This window comes from Podarcis melisellensis, assembly GCF_964234715.1.
Source record: "Podarcis melisellensis genome assembly, chromosome: 14".
Lineage (NCBI taxonomy): Eukaryota > Metazoa > Chordata > Lepidosauria > Squamata > Lacertidae > Podarcis > Podarcis melisellensis.
The window spans coordinates 31692939-31714582 of NC_138546.1; the positions used below are offsets into that span (position 1 = coordinate 31692939).

The 21644-nt window shown below is 43.0% G+C and overlaps 1 protein-coding gene across 6 annotated transcripts in view; it reads left to right on the forward strand.

Moving 5' to 3' along the window:
* The window catches only part of LRRC28 (leucine rich repeat containing 28), a 62236-nt gene that overhangs the window by 36633 nt on the left and 3959 nt on the right, over positions 1-21644 (forward strand). For 5 of the 6 annotated variants that reach the window (XM_081888719.1, XM_081888717.1, XM_081888718.1 and 2 more), the window contains 4 exons: positions 4065-4271; positions 11844-11946; positions 15155-15330; positions 17235-17394. In XM_081888719.1, the coding sequence (XP_081744845.1) occupies positions 4065-4271; positions 11844-11946; positions 15155-15330; positions 17235-17394 (646 nt within the window). The remainder of the gene's footprint in view (positions 1-4064; positions 4272-11843; positions 11947-15154; positions 15331-17234; positions 17395-21644) is intronic. The other variant, XM_081888720.1, reaches the window with a different exon arrangement.

The window sequence follows — 21644 nt, forward strand, 5'->3', positions numbered from 1 at the left end:
AAACGGGCTTCCAAAATGGATTCCGTTTGACTTCCAAGGTACCACTGTACTGTGCTGCTTTTTTTACTTTGAAGGTGGCCAGAATCTTTACTGCATAGTTAACAGCTCCTGGGACCACTCATCAACTCCAGGAGGAGAGGGTGTTTTAAATTATTTGCACCACCTATTTTCCAGTTATAATGTTACTGCATTGGGTGGAAGGCCAACCTCTGTCTAGGCTCTGCTGCTTCCAGTTCTGCCCATTTTTTGCCCCTTGCCTAGCAGAGTTTCACTAGCGTAATACATTGTAAATCCACTATGCCACAGTAACATTTTGTTCCACCAGCACAAGGGGATTTTAGTAGAAATCCAGTCCTCACCCACCTAATGTAATCTGAAGTAGGGATCACACTGTTTGTTTAGATATATCAGTTTTTAACACAAAGGATAAGAAGAAGATGGGGTTTTCAGATACGAATGCTTGCTGGAGAGGCAGTGGTGATGAGAAATAGATCTGTCTCGCCCTAAGATATGAAAAATACCTTGGCCTCTGCTGCTCCTGGGTTCCTGCCAGTTTGCCAACTGTAGCTTTGAAGGATTTGGACCTGGCGGTCTTCACAAGACTATTTTTAGTGACAGAGGAGAGGCTGTATCTCAAAATAGCTGGGCCTTTTACTTGCCAGTCAGCGGTTTTTGGCATTGTGTAGGAAGCTTTCTTCCTTCCACTGGCTATGCTTCTATGTAAAAACAAGCCCATTCTGCTATGCTTTTTGTTGTCACAGCCAAACGAGAGTGGCTGAGCTTCAGCAAATCAGTTTTGGGGGGCATAACATAGCTAGCACATAGCTGAAATCTTATGAGCCATGAATGCAGAATAAAAATGTATGGGCTTTCTCCCACACATTTGCATAGCTTGGGGGCACTGGGCTTGCCCCCCTTTTCTTGTCTGTGTGGCATCAGCTGATGTGACTGTGTATGTCTCCCCTTTGCCCCCATTTCTTCATGGCTTCCCCACCCTCCTTCAAAATATTTCCATGCCTAGCTAGCTGTAGGCGCTGTTCCTCCCTTCTTCTCTTTTCATTTCCTTGCTACTGTGTCTTACCTACCCGCAGTCATACCATCTTGACTCTACCTTGGCTATTCTTTGCAAAGCTCAACCAACTTTCTCACAGCCTAGCTGCCAAGTCTTGATAGCCTGCAACATCGCCTTTCCCTACGGCATCCATTTTGTAAAGGAATTTCTGAAGCCTTCAAGCTCTGTTGTCACTATTGTTCGTTGGCTTCTATTTGGACTTTATGGAGAAGGAATTCAAACTTTCAATTAACCTTCTTAGGCTCAAAAACCTGTTTTTGCTATTTTACAGGTTTTTGGGGGTCGGTGGAAGTAATTTTCAAAAAAAGAGTTTACAAGAGATTCTGCAAAATACAGTGTTATCAAGCAGGTTGTGGTGACAAACATACACAGTTCATTTACAGTTATAGACCACAGTTGAATAAAGACAGACATAAAATAAAACCAAAATAAATAAACCACAGGCATGTGAATGCATGGAAGGTAGCAACCAGAACTATTTATAACATAGACATAATGGTTAAACCTGACAAGATTACAAAACATGCCAAGGAAAAGTAATTAAAGTATTTAAATGCCCCAGATCACTATTTCAGCCATATTTGTTCATAGTTTTTATTATAAAGTTGAGAAATTGTGTCACCTTTCAGGGTCCTTCTGCTCCTACTTCCTCTTTCATGCTCAGCTCCAAGTGTTAAGAGTAACATTGTCTATAGACTTAAGGGTGATGGAGGAGTGGACTTAGAGATCCGCCTTCCCACCCAGTAAACCCAGTGGGAGTTCCACTTCTTGGCCTCTCTGCCTTTCCCCCCAGTTCTCCCATACCTCATAATATAGCTGCCCAGTCTTCTCACCTGGTTCTAGTTCAGTTCTCGTGTGTTTCTGGCAGTGTTCTAGTTGTACATTTTAAGATTCATTGTGACAAGCCCCATGGCCACACCCTGAGGAGAGTCCAAAAATGCAGGCAGCTGTGCTGATCCATTATGTTATTTATTTACTTACACATGCATGAACTTCACCAAAGGGCATCAGTGCATAGCATAATACCCAATTCATCAAGATAAGTATGAATGCAATCCTGTATATCATTTCCTGGAAGTATGTTCCATTGAACTAAGCAGTGCTCACTTTTGATTTCTTGGGTTTAACTTGTAAAATACATTGAGCTTTAAGGAAATATCTTTTGCCAATTGAAGTTTTTAAATTAGAAATACAATCTGACAACAAAAAACTTTCACTATCTAAACTGCCAGTAGGAAGTAGGAACCCATCAAAGGGGAAAGTATCCAAACTCTGCTTCATTTATCTGACTTCCCGTATGCTAATCTGTCATGAGCAATGTAAAAATGTGAAACCTCATTATCAGCTCAGGGCTCTTCCATACTGTCGTTTAATGTGGACAGTAAGCTTCCTGTACCTCCTTTAATTCTCAGTTGTCCACATGACATTCATTGCCTTCCCACACTTTCAATCTGGATTTTCTCATTTTCGGAGTATCCCTGGTATGAGAAGATCTGGACTGAGGGAGAGGAAAGTGTGGGAAGGCATTGATTTGGAGGAGACTGTCCTATGGACGACGGAGAATTAATGGAGGTACAGGAAGCTTATTATCCACATTAAATGACAGCATGGATGAACCCTCAGTCACTTGTCAGAGTAAAGAGGCTCCATCAGTTACCCTGGTCCTCCAGCAAATGCCATCATCACTCTGAAAAAACTCTTGAGCTGCACCCCAGTACACCACTGGTTGCAGATAAGAATCCAGCCCATGTTTGCTGGCTGTTAACTCACCACGTCATCACCCTGCTTCTTGCTCCCTCAAGTAGTGCTGTCTCCACCTTTGGATTGTCACATCACAATTTGTCTTTGCTTTTGTGTCAGTATCTTGAGAGAGGTGCAAAATTTGTATGCCGTTAAAAGCAAAAGGTCAGAAGAGCCCTGCTGAATCAGGCCAGGGGCCCATCTTAACCCAGCATCCTATTTTCACAGCAGCCAAGCAGATTCCTATGGGAATGTCCCCCCATTTCGTATAGCGATTCTGTGGTTAGGTTTTTTATGTGCATTGGAATCTTTCTTCCTGCCCTACCATGGTCATTGGAAGCAATCTTACTTTAATCAAGATCTGATGATTGCAGTTTTCATTGCAAGGTTTGCAGAAAACCCATGAGAATTTACAAGAACATTTTCATATCGATTTGTGAGCCTTTCCCCCATTTAGGGAAAGTAGCTTCTCCTTGCACCTATCAGTTTCTCCATTGTGTCTAATGGAGCTTTAAATTAACATAGTTGCATGTGTACTTGTTGGAGGCAGCCATCATAAAAAGGAGTTAGCACAGCTTTGGGAACAGAGTCTTCTAGAGGCTATGGCAAAGGAAGTATCTAAGTTGCAAAGTAATCTCTTAAGTGCAGTACTACCATGTGTGTAATCCTAAACCATCTCGAGAGCCAGTGTGGTGTAGTGGTTAAGAGCGATAGACCCGTAATCAGGGGAACCGGGTTCACGTCTCCGCTCCTCCGCTTGGAACTGCTGGGTGACCTTGGGCTAGTCACACTTCTTTGAAGTCTCTCAGCCCCACTCACCTCACAGAGTGTTTGTTGTGGGGGAGGAAGGGAAAGGATAATGTTAGCCGCTTTGAGACTCCTTCAGGTAGTGATAAAGCGGGATATCAAATCTAGACTCTTCTTCTTCCAGTAACCTGATTGGTGGTATGTCATAAATAAGAGAGCTTAGCAGATGCTGTGAAATTGTTCAGAGCCTGCCATAGTCTTCATAGTATAGGTTAGTCCTGCACAAGTTGCGACCCAGCTAGTTGGAGACAACCTGTATGGTGTTCACTTGTATCTTGGGTAGCCATAACAAGCCTTGGGAATGTTGCTGTGTGACAGTGGATGCCGCAATGTGTAAAATACATAGGTTCTTTTCTCCTTTTGAATAGCACTCCTGTTAAGCTGCTCTTTAAATATTGTGGCCTACAATGCAATAAAATTTGATGTGTTTTTTTTGTGTGTGTAGAGGTTGGAGATCTTAGGGAGCTGCAGACGCTGGACATCTCAACCAATCATTTGATAACTTTGCCTGAAAAGCTGCATATGTGCCTCTCTCTTCAGTACCTAACTGCTGACCGGAACCATCTGTGGTATGTCCCTCGCCATCTCTGCCAACTTCCTAATCTTAATGAATTGTCAATGGCTGGAAACCGCCTTGCGTTCTTACCACTTGGTGAGTGATTCTGTCTTTCTCTCCCGCACCACTCATTAAGCTATGGAATTTGCTTCCACAAGATCTAGTGATGGCCACCAACCTAGATGGCTTTCAAAAAGGGTTAAACAAATTCACGAAGGATAAGGCTGTCAATGGCTACTAGCCACAATTCCTATGTTCTACCACTACTGTCGGGGGGACGCGGGTGGCGCTGTGGTCTAAACCACTGAGCCTAGGGCTTGCCGATCGGAAGGTCGGCGGTTCAAATCCCTGCAACGGGGTGAGCTCCCATTGCTCAGTTCTGACTCCTGCCCACTTAGCTGTTCTAAAGCACGTCAAAGTGCAAGTAGATAAATAGGTACCGCTCTGGCGGGAAGGTAAACGGCATTTCTGTGCGCTGCGCTAGTTTCGCCAGAAGTGGCTTAGTCATGCTGGCCATATGACCCGGAAAAACTGTCTGCGGACAAACGCCAGCTCCCTCTGCCAGTAAAGCAAGATGAGCGCCGCAACCCCAGAGTCGTTTGCGACTGGACTTAACTATCAGGGGTCCTTTACTTTTACCTTTTTGCCACCACTGTCTGAAGCGGTGTCCTTCTAAGTTCCAGTTGCTGGAAATCAAAGGAAGGGAGAGTGCTGCTGTACTCAGGTTATGTTTTCAGGCTTCCCGTAGGCATCTGGTGAGCCACTGTGAGAACTGGATGCTGTGCTAAATGGGGCGCTGATCTATTGCAGCGGGCTGCTGTTATGGTATCTTTCTGTCTTAAAACTAAATTATGTCAAGAACATTACATAACAGTACATACAGTAATAGATTAATATTGTGATAAAGGAAAATCAGAAAAGACAGGGAAAGATAAATACATCCCCTAAGTTGTACACTTTATCATGCCAGGTTAAAATTCCCATTCTTTTGTATTCGAAACTCCAAGGGCATCTGATGCATAATTGACCATAGGCCTTCAAGCTGAGCTTTGATGAACTGTTGGCTTAGCCAAAGTTAATAGTTCCCATCCAGTCTTCGCTGGGTTATTTTACTTTCTTAGAGGTGATTTGTGAAGTGAGGTTAAGAAATACAACTATTTTTGTTGTTGTTGTTACTATTAAATATATAAAATGAGGAGATATACCTTATTATTTAATCAACTGGCCAAGAATGCCACTTTTTCACTCTAGGATAACATCATTGTTCCTCTTGCGTAGTTGAGGTGACTGAAACTTAATTGTTGTTGTGATTGATTTTTTTTTCTTTCCATGGAAAACAGGAGTATGATTTTGTACCTGTTAAAAAACCACACATGTATTGCAGTGACAGAGGCATCATTAAGATGTCCTTTAAAAATCCTGTCCTGGAAAGCCCCATTTTTGAATTTTTGAATGACTACTGAAGCCTTGAGCTTTCTCTGAAGAGACTACTTATGTCAGAAAATAATTACAGACTGTGGCCTTAGGTTTAAGGGATATGCATATGTAAAATGCTGTCTAGTCTGGTGAATGAAGTTTATGAAAGCCTTCCTTTTTTGCTGCTTTGTAGGAGAGATTTCTTTACAGAGGGCTTTAGCCATGGTTTGGTTTAAATGGTCACAGATACACACACAAGTTGTCTTAGTGCATGTTTGCCGTCCTAGATTTCATGTTCCACAGGCTGGTTGCAATTATGTCTACTGAATACATTAAAAAAACAAACCCACATACTAACAAGGAAAAAAAGATGCTATAAAATTAGGTTTGGTGGTTTCTGGATTTGTAATAATGTTCTGATTGAGTTGAATAAATGAATTCATCTATTTAGACTGGCAAAATTATACGTTACAACCACTCCATTTATTAGTTTAACTGTTGATAGCATCTCTTGATATATAGAAATGTCTTTAGAAATAGCTTTATAATGAGTCTGTATTTGACAAGCCTGTTTTAATTCTGAATAGACCTTTGCATGTTAATGTACCCATGTTGAAAATACATAAGCTGGTAATAAACTGGAGGAAGGAGGTAAATGAAGGCAGTTTGAGAGTAAGATATATGCCCACGGTATGTGTAGTTGTCATACTTTCTTCATCTGGTAAACAACTTCTCTTTGTTTGAACAGAGATGGCAGTGGGACGAGAGAGACAGAATGTGGGTCTATGCATATACACTGTGGGATGTGAAGCCACTTTCAACACCTTTAAAAACAGTTTTTGGTCTTCAGCTGTAGTTTGCGCCCGACAGTATTTTGCAGATACCATATTGAAACTGTAATTTAACATAACATGCAAACTGGATCAAACTATACATGCTACTCAAAAGGCCCACTTGCTCTCCCCCAATCCTTTCTTCAGCCCACTGGGGAGGAAACAAAGCAGAGACTGCCTTCCCATTTTCCTCCAATAAACTCTGATTGTAAGCCAAGGGGGTGGGGGAAATGGCTTACCATTATTGTTTGTTAGGGAAAAAACTGTAAGTGCCAGTTCACATGTACAGTGGTACCTCGGGTTACATACGCTTCAGGTTACATACTCTTCAGGTTACATACACTTCAGGTTACAGACTCCGCTAACCCAGAAATATCACCTCGGGTTAAGAACTTTGCTTCAGGATGAGAACAGAAATCGTGATGCGGCGGTGCGGCAGCAGCGGGAGGCCCCATTAGTTAAAGTGGTGCTTCAGGTTAAGAACAGTTTCAGTTTAAGAACGGACCTGCGGAACGAATTAAGTACTTAACCCGAGGTACCACTGTAATGGTAAGCCAGCTCTGGTTTCTTTCCTCCCCAACCTACAGAAGAAAGAAGTGGGGAGTAGTACTTCAGGGACTTATCATGCACTAACGCATTGCTCATTTGTTTTAAACAATAGTTTAGCTTAAACCGTGGTTCAAAGCGCCGTGTGGACAAGGCCATTGTCTGAGAAAACATTAATCACTTAACCATTTTAGATCCCATCCATGGGAGGTGGGCTGGAGAGGAGGCGAGCTGGCAAATATGATTTTGGGCTTTAGTCAGCAAGGCCTTCCAGAAGATGTAGATGCCTATGTAAAGTTTTAGCTCTGCTGTTTTATTATATGGTTATATTTGCTTGATATTTTGTTTTTATTGTACTTTAGTATTTTATATAGCAAGCCAATGTATAAGTACAGTAAGGTAAAGGTAAAGGGACCCCTGACCATTAGGTCCAGTCATTACCGACTCTGGGGTTGCGGCGCTCATCTCGCTTTATTGGCCAAGGGAGCCGGCATACAGCTTCCGGGTCATGTGGCCAGCATGACTAAGCCGCTTCTGGCGAACCAGAGCAGCGCATGGAAACGCCGTTTACCTTCCTGCCGAAGCGGTACCTATTTATCTACTTGCACTTTGACGTGCTTTCGAACTGCTAGTTTGGCAGGAGCTGGGACTGAGCAATGGGAGATCACCCCGTCGCGGGGATTCGAACCACGACCTTCTGATCGGCAAGCCCTAGCCTCTGTGGTTTACCCCACAGCACCACCCACGTCCCTATAAGTACAGTAGAAGTTACCTATTGGGGTACGCAGGTGGCGCTGTGGTCTAAACCACTGAGCCTCTTGGGCTTGCTGATCGGAAGGTTGGTGGTTCAAATCCCCGTGACGGGGTGAGCTCCCGTTGCTCAGTCCCAGTTTCTTCCAACCTAGCAATTCGAAAGCACGCCAAAAAGTGCAAGTAGATAAATAGGTACCGCTCCAGTGGGAAGGTAAACGGCGTTACGTGCACTGCTCTAGTTTCGCCAGAAGCAGCTTAGTCATGCTGGCCACATGACCCAGTTGTCTGCGGACAAACGTCAGCTCCCTTGGCCTGTAAAGCGAGATGAGCGCCACAACCCCAGAGTCGTCTGCAACTGGACTTGACTGTCAGGGGTCCTTTACCTTTTAGTTACCTATTACAACTGAAACCTTACATATATGTGTGTGTGTGTGTGTGTGTGTGTGCGCGCGCGCGCACACACAGAAATTTATTGAGGATTTGCGTGCCCATAGTGTTAAACAACTGGGTCTCGTTCTTCTAAGTGTGGTAGACAGAGGGGTTTATTGTCCCCTCTTTTCCCTGCTTCCTTTCACTGTAGGGTTAATGAACATCAGTGCAGGCACATAAGACCTTTTGTTCCATCTTCAGCCATGTGGAATGCATATGCCAGTGCCTTGAGGTTAAAAGGGGGGAGGTGATTTCTTGAATTGGGGTTTGTTCAGGACTCTTACCATTTGGTCAGTTCTAATAGAAAGGCTTTGATCTTGTACTCTGGTAGGAAGAAAGTGGAAATGTTTTAGACAAGCTACAGTGCTTAAAGCCACATGAAAACTTTCTTTGTAGCTTCAGACGGGCAGCTTCCTTAATCTGTGAAGCTCAGAAGGAATGTGTTTTTGGCAAAGAACATTTTGCAATATTTATTATGTTATCTGATGCTTAAAACTTAATGGCAACAGAGGGTGGGCAGACCCACTTACAGGAGCAACTACTAAGCATTTAGAAAATCTTTTGTGGTTTGGCTTGGTATTGCTTTTAGTCTTTTTGAGAAGTTCAGGATGAAAAGTAGCAAGTACTAATGCAACAAGTGCATTGATTTTTGTGTGTATGTTACGCAAGCTTCTAAGCTGTATGAGGACTGGTTCCTGAAAAGTCTTCAGCATTGCAAGGGGTTAGACTAGATGACCCTTGGGGTCCCTTCCAACTCTAAGATTCTGTGATTCTCAGTGGGGAAAAATTAGGGTTATTCTACAGGTCTCAGAAATGACTCTTGTTCTTATCAATTCATTTGAAAGATTTCTAGTCCGCCTTTCAGCCAAAGTTTCCAAGGCAGCATCTGAAAAAAAAAAAATTAAAATCCAATGATTAATACCAAAATTCAAATCACAGCACCATTGAAAACAACAGCTGAAACCAGACATACAAGCAACAAGAAACCAAAACCAAAAATGAAAAAAACCCGTGTACTTAAAACCACAGAAGAATAAAAAGTTTTCACCATGTGTCACAAAGACAAACTTAGGGAGAGCTCTTCAAAACTACCACTCAAAGGACCCTGTCTCTGGTTATCACCCACTGCAGTCAGGACGCAATAGCACCTGGAGCAGGGCATCTGAGATGCAGTATAGCTTAATAAATAGGCAGGTGGTATTAAGATGGTATTAAGCCAGGCTTCCTGAACCTCGGCCTTCCAGATGTTTTTGGCCTACAACTCCCATGATCCCTAGCTAGCAGGACCAGTGGTCAGGGATGATGGGAATTGTAGTCTCAAAACATCTGGAGGGCCGAGGTTGAGGAAGCCTGTATTAAGCAGTATAGGGCTTTGTGGATCAGCACCAGCACCTGTTTTTTCAAATAACAATGAGAATTCGCTAAGCAGATGGTGACATTCAGTAATCTCATTACCATATTTTGAATGAACCACTTTAAATTTCTGGGTAGTTTAAGCGCAACCTTACACACAACAAGAAATGCACAGATAATCCTATTTCTGGTCTATTCTCTCTCATTTCTGCATTGATCTGAGATTTCAAAAGGCGTATTGTCAGGGGTTCAGGAGCGGAGGCACAGGGGAAGGAGGAAGCGGAGAGCGAAGGGGAACAATCCGAGGGCAGTGTAGGTGAGGAAGACAGTGGGGCAAGAGATTCCATGAGTCTGTCCAGTGATTCGGAAGATTCCCAGAAGGGGGCACCGATAGCCAGAGCAAGGGGGTTCCCGGGAGGGAGGCACCAGAAGCAAGGAACCAGCGGTGACTCCCAAAGCAGCAGCTGGAGATCGGGACCAAGTTCCCCACCAGAGCGTAGCGGGGGGAGAAGAGTCCCAGGTGTCAGGACCGGTTTCCACTCCAGGGGAAAGAGAAGATGAGTCAGGGTTGACCACGCCCCTGTCGCTGAGTGAGGGAATAGAGGGGAAGTCAGATCCAGTTAGCCCCCCCGAAGGAGGGAGCAGTGAAAGGAGCAGTGTAACGGTCAGGAGGAAGGTTACCGGCTGGGCGCGCGCACCAAGTTCAAATGCACAGGCGCGCGGGACAGCCGGGAGCGCAGACTGGGAGCCAGGTCCTAAAGCACGCCGGAGGCAGGGGGAAGAATCCGGGGACTCGTCAGCATCAGCATCAGAAGAGTCCAGAAAAGGCAACACCCCAGCGGGCAGAAGGACCCAGAGGAGAAAGGAGCAAAGGAGGAGGTGGAGCAAGGCTAGGGTCTTGAACTGGTGTCTGGGGGGAGGAGATTCAGACGGAGCTTCAGCGGTTTAGGGTTGAGACGTAGAGCTGCGCACCGCGGCTTTGGAATCGAAACTGAACCTTAATAAAGACTTTTGTATATAACAAGAACTGGCGTTGGTCCTCTGTGAGCTGGGACCTTGGGCAGCTCTGACACGTATGAATCATTTGTATTTCTAAATACAGATTGAAATGCATACTTAAGGTACATATTTTATCCCCAAAAAGTATTTAAATACTACTTTCGTTTTGCATTTTGGTAAACAATAAATTACCAAATTTGTATCACAGAATTTAGAGAAGTATGAAATCCAAAGAATAATCATGCTCCGTTCAGTGTATTAGCAGAATAGGTGCAAATTTCATCAGTTTGTTATAAAATGGGGAGACCCAGGTTTGTTGGGAGGATAAAATGGGAAGGGAACAGAATGCTGCCCGACCTCCTTGGTGGAAAAATGATGTAAAAATGCAATAAATGAATAAAATAAGGCTAGTTTGTCCTGAAAAAAATGAATGATGATGTGAACAGACCCAGCATTTTCAAAACCAGCTTTTGGAGGGGGACGACATAACATAAAACTCTTTCCTTGCATAATTTGGCACAAGAGTCTTGCCCTAGGTATACATCTCCTGGCACTGTCCAAGCTTGACTACTGCAAAGTGCTGCAGGGCTGGAGGATTTTGTGGTCCACAGCTCTCTAAATGGTACACCTCACCTAACTCGTAATGAACATCCATAGTTCCTTATTCCCCAGTGGATTGTGGGCCAGGTCAGAATAGGTGAAAGGAAGTTGGTGGGCTGAAGAGGAATGGTTCCTTAAAGGTTTGGTTTTTACTTCAAAACCATGCACCCTAGAAAAGGCTTTTGTGTGTGTGTCCATTACTGGGGTGGGAGCGGGGAAGCTTGTATTTCCTTGTAAAGAATGTAGCAGCTCAGATTGCAAAAGGATACTGTGTGTGCGTGTGTGTGCATGTGTAGTAATACCTGCACACTTGCACAGAGTACTTTTTTTCTTTACTAGTAACATCATTGTTTGTCTTGGAGTCAAATCATCTTTGAGAGAGAGACTTGGCAACCCCTTTAAAAGGATCACTTAAGAAAATTGGAGCTCCTTTGCATCCTTTTACCTCCACCAATTCATAAGACTGCAATACTATAATGTATTGAGAGTGAGTCTATCTTCATTTGCTTCCCAGAGAAGAAATAGGAGCAGGGGATTGACTTGAGGGTGAATTTACACTGGAGAATTCTCGCCTTGCTTTGCAGCAAATTTCATCTATTTTCCTAATAAGAGAGTTTTTTAGTCAACCGCCATGGATATGAGTGTTCATTGACGCAGAACCAAATAATGTGTCTTTAACTATTTTGGATATCTCTGCCAGGGTTGTGATTCCTTCATTTTCTTTTCCTTTTAAATCCAGATTTGGGTCGTTCTCGAGAACTTCAGTATGTTTATGTGGATAACAATGTTCACCTGAAAGGACTTCCCTCGTACCTCTATAATAAAGTCATTGGCTGCAGTGGGTAAGTATATGAATTAAGTTGCTGTGTAGCCTCTTATCTTCTGAAGCTTCCCATAACAAGTACAGGCTGTCTCTTTCAAGTTAAACTTTACTCTGGGTGATTTTTATTCATCACATCACATTACTTTGAAGAGATTACTTTGACTGCCAGTACCCTCCAATTGTGCTAAATCTCCTACATTAATTTGCTGAATATCCAATACTTACAGTGTTAAGCCCCTGACTGGTTGTCTGTCGTGTTTCTTGATGTTTTAGGACATTTGGGGTGATAGCGTTCAACATGAAGCATGGCGCCAACAGAATAAAAGTATTGACTCAAAAATTTTCTAAATATTTCTATGACTCTGCTCTGTCAGTGTATTTTGATGCATAGTGTTCTGTGGGTTTTTCAGTACCAAATACCTCAAAAGTATTATGTGGACCAGACTTTCTTTCTACCTGTATTTTGCTTTTTAGAAAAACCACAACCCTATTCATGTACTGTGGGGTAGTGTGTTGAATCTTTTTATACTTGTTTTTCATATTAAGGCGGTAATTTTGTGGCGAAACGTATTCCCTTAGCAAACAGGATAGCATGCCTCTGTTTAATTTGGATTCATTTGTGCTTTAAAAAGCATCTCTCTGTGTGCTTTAGGCTCCCTTGGCAAAACTTAAAAAGATGTACATTAAAGAAAATGGTAGTTGCAGGTATAACCCGCTGTAGGTCTCAGTTGCCTTCTGTCAGGTGGTTATGTAAATTGATCTATATGGATACTGTACACTTTTCTTAGGCTGGATAAAAAAAGCATATATGTGGCAAAAGAGGTAGATGCTGAGATGTAGCAGCCACAGAGGTGAACACGTAGCCTTCTTGGAACAATGTGGTAGTGATACGTGAAAGGGTGAGCTGCACATTTTCTTCATTAATGACTGCCAAATATATTTACCGTCTATGTAGTAGAGATAGCAAAATTTGAAACAAGGCGTTGCTTCTTTCACTTTCTGTCTCTGAATCGTGAAGATAAATGCATACCGTTCCTTGCTAATGCCAAGCAGCACCTTTGAAGACAGAATTAACTGTGTTGTATTAAGTAATATCGTTGGCATGTAAATCTTGCAGCCAACTTGCTGGAAATTGCTATGTGCAGCTGGTGTCAACCTAGAGGGTTCATATTTCTTTCATGTTCCATCCTGAGGCCACATTATAATATATCCTTATGATTTATCCTTCGCTGATACAGGGAATGGCTTACTGAAGGTTCCTAGTGAGCTTCATGGCTAAGCAGGGATCTTAACAGTCTAACTTAAAAGCCTTCCTTTCAAGAACATGGAACCAGCGCTTGGCTTCTCCACTCCTCATATTCTCCGCTTCATTCTTTTTGAGTCGCTTGGCAGATTGCACCAAACTCCAGAAAATCCACATTTGGGCATGTTGTTCTCTCTTTCCTGTTCACATACTGACCTTCGCTCTTCACTATGATCTCTTTGAACTAATTTCCTTGAGTACATTGCCACTTCTGCTTTAAATCATTTGTGACCCTAGAGTTGCATAGTGTTCATCATAGCCTTCTGGGTAAGCCATCACACTAGTACAGTTTGAAGAAAGCTTTGTGTGCAACTGTCTTGGCATCTGTTGAGGCTAATGAAATATGATGAACTCAAGTTGGGACTGTCACACTGGAAAGTCTTAGCATGCTTTGTTGTAAACACAGAAACGTGTCTTGTCTGTGGGGACTCTGTAGTCCCATTCTTGAAGCATGATGCTTTGTAGTCTTCATGCATGTGAGAAACCTATAAGCTGGGTGTCCTTCCCTATAATACAGTAAGTTCTCCTCCTTTCCTGAGATGTAGGTGCAGACATTTCTTGTCTCGTGCTCCCATTGTTTGTGGAGCTCAGGAAACGTTTTCTTAAGGAAAGCTCTGCAGGAAGAAGAAAATCCTGCACAACTATGTGGCATTGCAGTAATGCTTTAATAGCTCTAAGGTCGTTAGTTTTATTCAGCCTGACAGGTGGGAAATCAACGATCACTCTAAAGTGATTGATTCTAAACACAGAGACCTCTGATGGTCAGGTAAAACAAACACATGTTTATCTTTGGAATTGTATTGTACTAGGAAAGCTTGAGTTACACTGGTATTCAGAATTTGGCAAGGAAAGACCACTTTGCACATTTATGTCCTTAAGGTGTACACAGGCGCTAGCTAAGAATGCCAATGGTAACTACGAAAGCACAGCTTTGAAAACAATGTATTAATGAGAGATGTTCTTGGGGTGTCGGAAGTACCTGGTTTCTTGTATGAAGGTACACACAATAAATTTTTGAAATGTCCCTCCAACAAGATCATCATGACAGATGTGCATTGTTTGTGTTCTTGGGATTTGGTTTTTGCTTATACCAACATGAAGCAATGTTCTCCCTACCTCACTTCAAGAACTTGATGTGGGATCTTGTTCAGTTATTGATACAGAGGATATGCATCCCATTGGGATCATATCTTGTAACAATTCATTTCTGTGCAAGGGGAGATATTAAAATAATAATGATATATGAATAGTACTAATAGTAATTAAAAACACCATCACTTCACATTACAGATACAGTAACCAGTGAATGCATCTTAAGTTAAACATATGCATTAATACATGCCTTCCAGATGTCCTAATAGATGTATGAACAGGAACTAGACATCTATATGTAATATGTTCATACATAACCATGGCAGTGAGGTCCTCAAACCATTTCATAATAGATAGTGGATATTTATCCTTCCAGGCTTGAAGTATAAGTCTCTTAGCAACCATAAGGGCTCAGAAAGTCCATTTTTGTCCTTCCCCTAATCCCTGTGCTACAGGAATATAATTTGAAAGTACATGAACATCTGCAAATATCAGGGATTTCACCAGTACAAAATTGATGTGTATAACAACTTCAGACCAAAAAAGAATATTATCACTGAAGAAACTCACACCATGCGCTTCAATAAGGAATTCGCAGCAATACACTTGCCAACATCTATCTCTATTGAACAATTACTTCCTATACATACGTGGAGTCCAATATACTCATTTATTTTTGTTGGATCATTCTCCTCTGACTTAATGCACAGACAGGCTGAAACGGGGTGGCGCACTTTCAAGTATCAAGTATCTTTAGAAGGATTGGGTAGGATTTTTCATGATATTTTACTCCTTTTAAACAGCTTTTCCCTTTCCTCAAATATTTTTCCAGCTGTGGTTCTCCTGTTCAGAAGTCAGAGGTGAAGCTTCTTACCTTTTCATCAGGACAATTGACAGTTTTCCTCCCAGCAGAGGTGAAGTCAATTGGGTCAGAGTCGGACCGCGTTCTGCCCTTGCAAGAGATGGCCATGAGGATGCTGTATAACACATACTGCAGGTTTTTAAAAGGTAGCTGAACGGTGATTGCATTCTTGCAACATTAATGTTTATCAAGCACCTAAATATCTAGACTGTGTAGTGAAACAACTATAAATGGACATCATATTTCTTTGTGCCCTCACTGTCTAAGCAGTTGGAGTGTTGGGGTGCATTAAAAAGTAAGGACAGAAGGGAAGGGAAAATTAAAGAAATGAGGTGTCAGCCCCATAAAGATGAGTAGTTAAATGTATGTAGATGGGAGAGGTGTGAAATGAATTGGGAAAAGCATAAGAGGGCAATTGTGTTTTGAGAATTTTTGAAAGCTTGTAGATGGGAGAAGTGTGAATATTAAGGGAGAAAATTCATTTCCAAGGAACAGAGATGGAAAAAGGACTAAAAGATGGTGTTTCATGAGCATATTGAAACTGCTGGAAGCAAAAGGAGGAGTATAAAGAGTTGGGTAGCTATGAAGTGTCTAGGACACTTGTAAATTAAACAGAGAAGCTTACAGTGAGAAGGAGAAACTTATGGTAAGCACAGTACTTGAAGCATGTAGACTTTCAGTGTGCTGTGAAATTTGACTCAGGTTCTCAAAACGCCAAATCAAATGGCTTCCCGAGCTACATTTGCAATAAGAACGAGAGGCCCAAAAAGACAGCCAAGTGTTAGGTAAAAGGCATTTAGGAGTCTTTTCTTGCACAGAGCGTAGAAAAGGCCAGAGTCTTTTCGCAGTCCGCAGCAGAGAAGCAACTGTCTTTTAATGGGAGAGTAGAGAAGCAGAAATAATAATATTCCTGCGGCAAGAGGCAATGCATCATCCAACAATGCAGCTCCTTCTCAGGCAGCCAGATCCAGAGCTGGCAGGCTCGTTAAGCATGAGGCAGAAAGAAGCGCTTGCAGCCCGTTGGCCATTGCAGTGCAACGTGACAGCTGAGCTGCTTTAGTTCTGCCCCAGTTCAGGCTCTTTGTTGAAAACTGGCCCATGGCTTGTCTGCATTTTGCATCATGCTGCCACATGGGGCTTCAGCTCCTAACAGGAACTTGAATGTCAAGCTATATCTCAAAAGTCCTTGGGAGCTAATGATCTCTTACTTTGGGAAGTAGGGAGGCTGGAAAAACATAATTAGGATGAATATGAATGAGCAGATGAGCCCAATTGCCAAGAAAATGGTGCAAAGTTAAAAGCCAGCATTTTGCTACTCCAACCATACCTCTTTGACGCAGTTATTTTTTTTTAGGCCAGCAATGGAATGTTGGCCCAGAACTATGCACCATATTGCGGGGAATTTGGCGCTAATCAATGGGAGGAGGTATAGTGACTAGCAATAATGCACTTGAGATCTTTCCCTTTATATAGCTAAAATCACTGTTAGTGCTTGATAATAGGTTTTATTATCATTTCGGTAGCATTTCAAGCTTTTGAGTTGCAAGTCTAGAAGTCTAATGTTGAAGGGGCAGATTACTAGGCCCTGTAAAGCTATTTAGATTAATCATAGAATTGTTGAGTTGGAAGGTACTCGGGGGTCATCTAGTCCAACCCCCTGCAAATGCAGGAATCTCAATGACAGCATCCATGACAGATGGCCATTCAACACCCTCAGGGATGATCTTGCTGCATAATATAGCCACCATTCCAACTCTCATTCCAAACATAAGCAAGACAGAAAGCAGGAGACATTTCATGATACTGCATCTGAAAACTGGAGAGGATTTCAGTGAAGAGGAAAACAAGAGACCTTGTGCAAGCAGCAATCTATTTTTTTTGTGAGCAGAGCTATTCCCTGTTATTGTGCTCCCCCCCCCCCCAGTTTTACCATCAAAGCTGTTGTTTTTCCGTTCTTTGTTCAAGTGTGTCCATCTTGGTTGTAATGTTAAAATAGCTATGAATTTGTTTTGTTGAAGTCACTGTCTCTGTGTTTTCCCCCCACCTCTAGATTTGAAGTTCCTGAATCCAATCTCATTACCCAGGAGTCTCTTGGAATTGCTGTACTGCCCTCTGGGACACTGCCACCGTTGCAGCCAGCCCATGTTTACTATTGTCTACCCAAAGCTCTTTCCCCTGAGAGAGACGCCAATGGCTGGATTGCATCAGGGGTAATTACAGGGAAAATTACATTGGGGGTTTAGACCTTATGCAAGGGCTTCAGTTACAGGGAAAGGCATCTACACAGGGGCATGGTTGTGCTGCTCTTATGCGGTTTCAGTCTGTTGACTTCATATACCATATTCACTTTATTCTTAAGGCTCCAGTGCCTACCTTGATAGCAAGCAGCAACTGTACAACTGTATCAATCAATCAATCAATCTCCTTTATTGTCATAAAAAAGTGTGTTGTATACATGGATCAGAACACAACACAGTCAACGGAACATAGTAGGGTAAAACATAGTAGGATAAAACTGTCCAGATATCATGAGGTGTGAAGATGGCTTTTAGAACCTATGGTGATGTACTTTCATAGCGTCACTCAGAAATCTTGCCATATAACTGTACAACTGATTAAGTAATATTTCCTCAAAACGTTTTCACAGTGGTGAATTGCTTAATTGGCAAGTTTCTTGGAAGGTTCATTTTTTCCCAGAGTTGTGAGCTTGCTTGGTCGTTGACTAGGAAGCAGAGTAATTTGGAATTAATTAATGTCCCTTTGAGAGCAATAGGGAGTATAGGTAGGATATTGATATTTAAAGGGGAGGGAGAGAAAGTTTGCAAATATTCTTGGCACCCAAGTAGCCCACACATTTAACACACTGCCAGTCTACCTTCAGTTTCCACCTTCGAATCCCTGAGAGCTAGAAGCTTGTCTGTCTTTTTAAGAAAATGCTGGTATTTTCAGAACTCAGAAAAGAAGCCATCCATATCTAAAATGCTCTGTTATGCAGCTTTCCCCCATGATAATCATACTTTGATTCCCCATGACTAAAGAAGTAGCCTGTATATATTGGTGACATTTGACTAACAGATAAATTATCAACTATATGTTTCTTTCATCACTTCAAATCAGAACTGAATGATGAAGGATAAAATTGAATGATGAATTTGTAACTCGTGACATTGTGATGCTCAGCAGAGCCCAATGGTAATTAGCAAAGCATTGCAGCCGTTGGTGGCTGCCTTCTGGCAGGAAATAAGATGAACCAGTTGCCCTTTCTGCAAGAGACTTTTCATCCATGCATGAAAAGAAAGCATGTCCACTTATAGTATTCATGAGCCTCTTGTGTAAAACTCAAAAAGAGAAGAAAATCAAGAAGCCAGGCCTTCTACAGCTTGCCTTGTAATCTTGCGGAATCTAGTTTGGCTAAGAGAAAAGGGCAAACCTCTTCTTCTTTTTGGTGTCCTGCTCAACTTATGATGAAGGACTAGCAATGGAAGATCTGGCCATTGCTATGTGGATGTGCACAATGAAGCCAGGAGGCTTTCCTCTCAATAAACTTCATTTAATTTGGTGAGAGCAATGTGAGAGCAAAGAATGGCTCTTGCAGAACTCCCTTTCCCTCCAGTCGAACCTGTGGCAGGAAAACTGCTTTGCTAGCTTGGGCCCTTAATATGCTGCTGGAAGTCTCCTTGCTGAGTAGCTATTACTTGACATTAGTTGTGGCAATCGGCAACTTCAAGATGGTGCCTCTTCCTGGGCAACTGCCAAGGTCCAAATTTTGACGGTCCTCTCCAGGAAGAAGATGCATCCTGGTTCCTAAACTGCCTCTACCTAGAGCGCTTTGGACCAGTTGGTGCCCCTAAAGCCAAACATCTAGGTTTTGGGATTTCTTTTTCATTTTCCTTGTCTTTCCCCCCTTCCTTGCAATCTGCCACTTTGAGTTAGAGGTGAGGGGGGAAACCAGCAACCACAGGTCATCCCTCTCCCTTCTGCCCCAGCCTTCTCCATAGTGGCTGGGAACAAGGTGGATCCCAGTTGGCTGTTTCCTGGCACCGTTGACAATGAAGGAGCACAATGATGGCTAGCCTCTGGCGTGGGTAGCAGGCTCGAGACACAGTGGCAGAAGCAAGAGCACAGAGGAGGCAAGCAAAAACCCACAGGCTATGTACCTAAATGTCACAAATTGTCCCAACTCTCTCACTTATTCAGGTAGAGTAGGAGGAAGACAGGATTTTTCATACCATGGCCCATAGCATGGAACAGGTTGCATCCAATAACATAGAGGAGGAAGGCCAGCCAGCGTCCTCCATGCCAGGCATGAGATTAGTGCCAAACTCCTAAGAGATGCCCAGAGATGATTAAATTAAATCCTCCCTACTCCCAATTCCCACTTTCTCCCTCCATACCAAGAGATCGGGTGCAGGGGCAGATTGCCCAGGGAACTGAAGGAGCCCAGGTAGGGGGAAAGAGACAGCACTCCCTACAACAGAAGGTGGTCTTTCCCCAAAGAAACAGAAGAGGAAGAGAAGCAAACACAGCTGCGAGGAAGGCCCAAAACAAGCAGGAAAAGGTGATAGATCCTGCTGCAGGGACTCCTCCTCTGCCTCCCAGGCTTCTTTGCCATCTTCCTCGAGATACCTCCCAGTACCAAGACATCCGAGTCAAAAGCTATGTCAACAGGCCCATAAAGACACAGGGGACAAAAGGCAATTAAAAGAAGTACAACTGGGGAAAAGTTCCAACAGAAGGGCCAGTGATTCTTCTCTCTGTCTGATTCAGAGACTGGGAAGCCTCCACAGGAACTTTTAGTCCTCCAGACGTTGCAGAACTACAACTTCCATCAGCCTCAGCAAAACTGGCCAAAGGCCAGAGATGGTTAGAGTTGACGTTCAACAACATGAGCCAGAGGTTCTCCATTCTTGCCCTAGATGAAGTTCTCATGGAAACCAAAGACAGAAAAGGGCCCTACCTCTGGCAGAGAAAGGGATTCCAGAACTATCCACCACTCAAAAGATCAGCTCTGACAGATGATTTTGATCCAGATGGTGCTGGTCCTTCAAACTGACAGTAAAGTGTTGTTAGATTTACTTATTTTGTGACACTTTTCAGGACTAAAATCCTTTCAGGTCAGCTCACAAGCAAAATCAATGATATCAAAATACAACAAAACAGTAGGTACATTAAAACAAGGGCAAAAGCCATAATTTTATGCTGTAGGCCTGATCAAAAGGTTTCATCTTCACACCCCACCTAAAGTTCAATGAGGGGTTCAACTTTGCCTAGGGGGAGAAGGTTCCACAGACAGGGTGCCACAGCAGCAAAGGATTTCATGTGCCACCCCCTGAAGCACCGCACTCGGTGGGATTGCAAGGGGGGTTTACCTTGCAGGTCTTACTGAACATTATTATATTGACTAGTTCCTGATTTGAATTGGGCCCTCCAGGAGACTGAAAACAGCAATCTGCTGTAAGGAAATATCAATTCCATACCTGCCCAACCGTAGCTGCCTAAAGCCTTCCTAGAAGAAAAGTCTGCTGATACCAAGTAGATGGTGTAGTTTTCTTGTTTTCTTGTTTACAGCTACTGCGTCTGTAGCCATAATGGGTTTTTCCTCCCCCTTCAGTAAGTAACAGAGCTTTATGAAGTGAGAACAAAATGAGCCTCTTAAATTTGGACAGCAGCCAGATGGCTTTGAACACACTCCTTTGGAAGAGCCCCACCTCCCCCTCTCAGAAAGTTTCTCTGATTGCAACAACCAACTTTCCACCTTGCTCACATATATTTAAGGTCTCCTTCATAAAGGGTGTGGCTTCCCCCACACCACATCTGGCAGCTTATTCAACTTATGGTCAGGTGGCTAAGGTATGTGCTTTGTATACAGCGCTGGCATATGCCCTATGGCAACACTCCCTTCCCCTCTGCCACCACAGCCAAAGGGTACTAAATTCCCATTAATCAGATCAATGTGTGTCTGAAATACTTGGCAACGACTTCAGCACTGAAATGAAGGAATGCCAAACATATATTCAACAACAACAAACACAGTATTTGCACCCAAGTCCCTGCCATTTTTCAGGGATGCTTCCTTACTTTGCTGCATGCTAGAGAAGCCATCGATGCAAAAACAGCAAAGTTCGTGTTGACCCCTGTGGACTTGGTAGCTCTGGCTTTCAGCTTTGTGTTGAAGAAACCGACCTGGAGCAGGTGGCCACAGTTGGAGAGTGGGTGTGTTTTAAACGTGTAAAACTTAAACAAGTTGTCACTGGCTAGAAAAAGAGTGGGGTAGTGTATTGAGAAAGAATTGTAAAATACAGTGATACCTCCGGTTAAGAACATAATTCGTTCTGGAGGTCCATTCTTAACCTGAAACTGTTCTTAACCGGAGGTACCACTTTAGCTAATGAGGCTTCCTGCTGCCACCGCACAATTTCTGTTCTCATCCTGAAGCAAAGTTCTTAACCCGAGGTACTAT